This window comes from Bremia lactucae, linkage group LG7 (assembly GCF_004359215.1).
Source record: "Bremia lactucae strain SF5 linkage group LG7, whole genome shotgun sequence".
NCBI lineage: Eukaryota > Oomycota > Peronosporomycetes > Peronosporales > Peronosporaceae > Bremia > Bremia lactucae.
The window spans coordinates 3,166,110-3,171,592 of record NC_090616.1 but is presented as its reverse complement, the minus strand read 5'-3'; the positions used below and the strand labels follow the sequence as shown (position 1 = coordinate 3,171,592).

The 5,483-nt window shown below is 41.4% G+C and overlaps 2 protein-coding genes across 2 annotated transcripts; both read right to left on the bottom strand.

The window, feature by feature from the left end:
• Window positions 1–713: 713 nt before the first annotated feature.
• Window positions 714–1,514, bottom strand: CCR75_004072 (uncharacterized protein; the record flags this gene model as incomplete). Its single annotated transcript, XM_067962162.1, has 1 exon — window positions 714–1,514. One exon carries the CDS (start codon window positions 1,512–1,514, stop codon window positions 714–716), a length of 801 nt encoding a protein of 266 aa, XP_067822268.1.
• A 47-nt stretch (window positions 1,515–1,561) lies between these two features.
• On the bottom strand, window positions 1,562–3,396 carry CCR75_004073 (uncharacterized protein; the record flags this gene model as incomplete). Its single annotated transcript, XM_067962163.1, has 3 exons — window positions 1,562–1,694; window positions 1,757–2,114; window positions 2,188–3,396. 2 exons carry the CDS (start codon window positions 3,394–3,396, stop codon window positions 1,938–1,940), a joined length of 1,386 nt encoding a protein of 461 aa, XP_067822269.1. The 3' UTR covers window positions 1,562–1,694; window positions 1,757–1,937.
• Between the last annotated feature and the right edge of the window lie 2,087 nt (window positions 3,397–5,483).

The window sequence follows — 5,483 nt, the reverse complement described above, 5'->3', positions numbered from 1 at the left end:
CAACATTTACAAAGATAGATTAACAAGACACTTAACTATATTAATACAGTTTTCATTTTACACTCTTAAGCTAACTTGCCTTAAGAGAAGTCTTCCTTTATACGTACAGTGTACGTCACCTAACGAGAGGCACCACTCACATCTGAAGCAGTGTGAAGTGGACTTGTACTGAAACAGTACAAGTCGCAGTGCCCCGTTACACTAGGCGTCATCCTTCTAATGTGAATGCAGCTATGTGCATCACATACACAAGGGTTGGTCACAATGTGAACCACACCCAAGTGGTTGGGTCTAATTACTTTTTTTAGGTAATTGACCACCCCCCAAGTACACCAAGTGCACTTAACGCGGACTGTGTAACATTAGGGCAACTTTAGCCCGTTACACACTGGATATCCGGCTTTATTCTATAAACATATTTAGCGCATTCCTACTTTTAGTTTTTTTCAAGACTTTCATCATCTTAATGTTAAATACGGGTATTCCATACACAAGGGTTGGTCACAATGTGAACCACACCCAAGTGGTTGGGTCTAATTACTTTTTTTAGGTAATTGACCACCTGTGACGCGTCTGTACCTAATCTAAAAAATACGCAAGACCTAAGTCTCATTCATGTGAAGACAGAAGAAAGTGAAGCGATCGAGAAAGGAGCTGTATTAGAATGAGGCTAAAATAATTCGTTTTTCGTTTTGCAGGGCATCATACATGTCCTACGTAGCCGTTGGTAAAATACCCATCGAAGGAGGCGGCGGAGGTGCATATATTATCGCCGGGGGAGGAGGAGGCGGCACCATACCCATGCCCATGTAGCCCCCTAAGCCCTGGTTGAAGTGAAGAGGAGGAGGTGGAGGCACCTCCATACCAGGAGGAGCTCCAGTTGTGAAAGCAAACATGGTATGGGGCTTTAGTTTATTCGGGTTTGTTTGAGCAAGTAGTCTTTCAGCTTCAGAGCCGTGGCGCTCATTATGACTGTCCTTTTTGAAGGCGTACTGAACCACCACTTGTCGATTGCAAAGATACTGGCCGTGCATACATTCAATGGCCAAATCAGCGGCTTCAAATGAGTCAAAACTGATGAATCCGAAGCCTTTACTCGCTTTAGAATCAGGGTCTCTCATAATCTTTGGGGTTTCTACGATACCTCCAAAGGCTGAAAAAGTGTCGTAAAGCAACTTCTCGTCCACCTCCGGGTCTAAATTGCCAATAAACAAGTTTGCACCCACGTCTAGACTTTTTCTGTCATTTGAAGCTTTCTTTACGCGAATCACGCGGCCGTAAAGTTGGATCATATTAAGCACTTTGACTGCGTACTCAGCACACTCCTCGGCTCGAAACTCTACAAAGCCATAATTCTGATGAGCTCCTGAGACCTTGTCACGCGGCATGTGTACATTACAGACGCTTCCTGCCTGAAGCATGAGCTCCCAAAGAAGCTCTTCCGTTACGCGGTCGTCTAAGTTGCCGACGTACACAGTCGCGTCTTGGTTGCGCTGCTCAATTCCGGCGGACATTAGGAACTGTTTTGTGGGGACCACATGAGCTAGTGACAAATAATTGATAATATTGCCTGAAAATTTAATTAAGCTGCTAAATTTATTCAACATAGCGAGTTACTATACTATCTTTTCAACGCCTAGTACTTCCTTGAGGATATCATACGCCGTTAGGCTGATACCAGTAGATACAGGGCTCTGCGTAGACACCTTCCAGATTAGCAATGTTACTTCCTTTGCAAAACATTGTTTTAACGTACTCGCATCCAATTGATTGACACACCCTTAAACAGGCCCCGCAAGCCTTCTTGCTTCAAAATGATTTGTGCAGTAGTGACAACACCCGTGTACTGCCTTTCAGGTTTGGATCCAAATGCATAGCCGTCAGTCTGAATTCGTCTCCTGATTGTATCCAACGGATATGTGCCTAGCGACAGCATTTCAAAATTCAATTGAGGCTTCAAAGTGCATAAGAATTTGAATAAAATAGAGACACATACTGGTTTGCGCAATGCAAGCTGCAAAGTACGAACACACAAACTTGGTAACCGGATTCAAATGTATCGCTTGTGGCTTTGGCCCCTTGTCCTCCAGGTGTCGATACTTATACTCGAGCGTCTAAAGATTACATCCAATCAAGCACATAAATTTTACGGTTCAAAGAACGTTGAAAACTCTTGAATGTACTGACCCAATTCTTAAAACGCTCGTTTAAAGAAAACCCGATGCCGGTGTACGGCAACGTACCCAGGATTGAGGGCAATAATCCCCGCGAAAATGAGCGCATGCCCTCCACCTTATACATTGCGGCAACAGCGTCATAGATGCTAGTGTGCCGTTGCTTTCCCATCTGCACCATGTACCTAGCTCGAATAATGTCCAGCGGATAAGCAACCACTAACGACAACCCTCCTGCCAACGATCCCGCTGTGACCAGCTGGACGCTACTTAACTTAGGCATTTCGGTATAATGGTTTCTCTCTGCCTTACGGAAATTGTACGCGTGAAAGCTATGCCTAAAATAATCGAACCCTGAATGTTGCAGTCCCGCATACGGGATTACTCTAAAAATATTAAGCAAATTTCCCCGGAACAGTGCACGAAACCCATCATTGACGTAAATATCGCGAGCCATTTTGGCGGCATTGCGAAACGTAAACTTGCGTTGATCATTTACTTGAAAAATAATCTTCACTCGATCCAGTGGAGCTAATGTAGACTTGGCGATAATTCCAGCCATGCTACCAGCAACAAACGACTTGGAAACCGTTAGAATAGAAATTTTGTTCGCGGCTGCGGCAGTAGCATCCGAAAAAATATTTTTCATATTGTCGACCTTATTTTGTCTCGCTTCTGGATTCAATGTGTCTTCAGCATGAAGTCCGCATTTGGCATTTGACGCATCCTCCACCTCGTGATTAACATTGTCAAATCCTTTGTGAAGTTTACGTCGCTGCTGCAGTTGTTGATCGGTTCCAAATAAAGATTTCCAATTGCGCGGCTTTGCCTCTGATTTAAGGTCGAAAAATAAATTGTGAGTCATGTCAAAGTCAAGCGCGACAATCTGTGAAGCCCACGAGTTGTACACGGTCTGCACTGCCTCGGGACTTTGCACCTTCCAGCGCATCACATATTTACAAAAAGCAGAGAAGTCGATACGTTCATCCATATCTGCCAAGTCCTTTTGAAGCCTACGGGTCGTTTCTGCGTTCGGGTCCAAGCGAGCAATCTCGTCTGCCAATGTACTACAACTGATAGTACCTCGCGCGTCCGGCTCTAGATCCGCAAAAAAGACTTGCATAATCTCAATGACTTCAGGTGTTAAGGAAAAGTCTGGATTAAACAAAAGGTCCGCCTGCAGTGCGTACGCCAGCTTTCGCCGCTGCTTCGGGTCTGCCATGCGTGATTTTACTCTTCCTGACTAAATTTTAATTTGACAGTAGACTGGCAAAATTTTAATTAAGAAGAAAACAAAATTACAAAAACGCCAAATATCTCTGAATTTAGGGTAATGATATTCCCACAACTTTTCTGTACAATATATATATTTTGAGTTTAAATAAACCGCTCGTACTTAATTACTACATGCAACATCTTGTTCTTAAAAAAATAATTTTAAATTCGCAAACTTAAAGTGTAATCTCACTACATAACGTGCGAATTAGGACTCAGATTTCAACTTAACTAATCCAAAAATAAGGACAGGTCAGACATTACTCAGGAGAATCGACAGAGCAAAACTGCGCCTAAGTTAATTGACTGCCCATTTTTGCTTTACGCCAAAACATGTAAACATAATTCAAAATGGAGAATGCTGACATCTACAATGAAAGGGTTAAGTCCTGTGTAACGGGGCACTGCCGACTTGTACTGTTTCAGTACAAGTCCACTTCGCACAGCTTCAGTGCAAGTGGTGCAGAGCAGGATCAGACCGAAGGCGCAATTGCTCGCCTGTACGTAGTCCTCCATATCCCGGGGTTACGCAAACGTCGGTGATACTTCCCGGCTCACGACATGCCACGTGGACTTGGTCAGTAATACGCCGCGCGTGTAACTGCTCCATGTTGAGCAGTTCTCTCCGTTGAATTTGTCGACGAAGATTTTGATCATGGCATCGTGTGCAGAAGACATCTAACTTGCGCTCATAACCTGTACAGGTTTGAAGCGGACCGAAGGAAAGCGAAGCGAGTCGAAGTGAAGGGTCTTGGCAAAGGACAAGCCGGAGCGAAGACACTTGTGGGAAGACTTTTTCAAACACTTGCTTTAAAGAGGGTTACAAGTAAACTGTATTTTTATAGTTAAGTTCTTCTGTTTCTATCTATTTTCTACCATTATAATTATAGAGTAATACAAATCATGTGATGGTGTCTTATCTGTCTCTCTCTTGCGCGCGTCCAATATTGACTGTAACGGGGTGTCCCGTTACCTAAGTATTATTTTCTATAAGAGGAAATAAGCAAAGAAGTACAAAATTATTATCTTTATTAATTTTGACTTAAATAGTCCCAATAATACCAAATTTGATATTATTGATGCAATAAGACATTAGCTCCATTGATTGGTTGATTTAAGTCTAAATCAACTTCGCCAATCGTTTTAAGACACGATTGTGCGGTGCGCAAGGAGGCGCCATACTTAGTTAGAAATTAATATCATAAGTTCAGTAGTAGATAGAAAATCATTACTTTAGAAAACTAATTATATTAATTCAGTTTTACTTTTCCCTAATTCTAAATCCATTGAATTACTTTTGGTAGCTAAAGACCCTTAGCTACTTAGAAACATTCTTCTCTACTCATGTGTACGTGAAGTTTCGAGGCACCCTATCTACACTGAAATCGATGTAAGGTTCACTGTACTGATCAGTAGTAGTGAAAGGACCCCGTTACACTTACTGGACCGCGGAGCAAGTAGATATAAAGGCCTATATCTACCAATGAATGAGCTTTTCGAATGTTACTATGTGAAGTAATATTCGTAAATATATATTTTTTTAGATAATAAATTTATTAACAACCTTTAAGTTTTAATTTAATGTAATGATACACCCCGTTACATCGTGTATCAGCCTCAGAATGTATTGAACCATGATTGTTGCAATTTGGCAGTACCACTTCACCAGTGAGGAATGCGACTTTTGGCTAGCTCAGATCCAGGACAAGCTTTAGTAATAAATAGATACTTTTCCGTAAAAGACTTTTCTTTATAGATTTTTCTTCGTAGATTTTTCTTCATCGATCCTTTTTCATGATAAAATTAATTTTCGGCATTGTGTCCATAACAATTCATATCTTTACAGAAGTTGTGAGAATAACAATTTACGTTTGCGATTTTTTTATACTTATTTTTAAAAATAAAATGGTGGGAGGAATTACGAAGTCATGTTGCCGAGTTCCTAAGCGCGAACGGTTCTTTTAATTTAAAAAATAGATTCCAAAAAATAGTTGTGGGGATATCAATTTTAGTTGTGGAAATATCGATACCCTT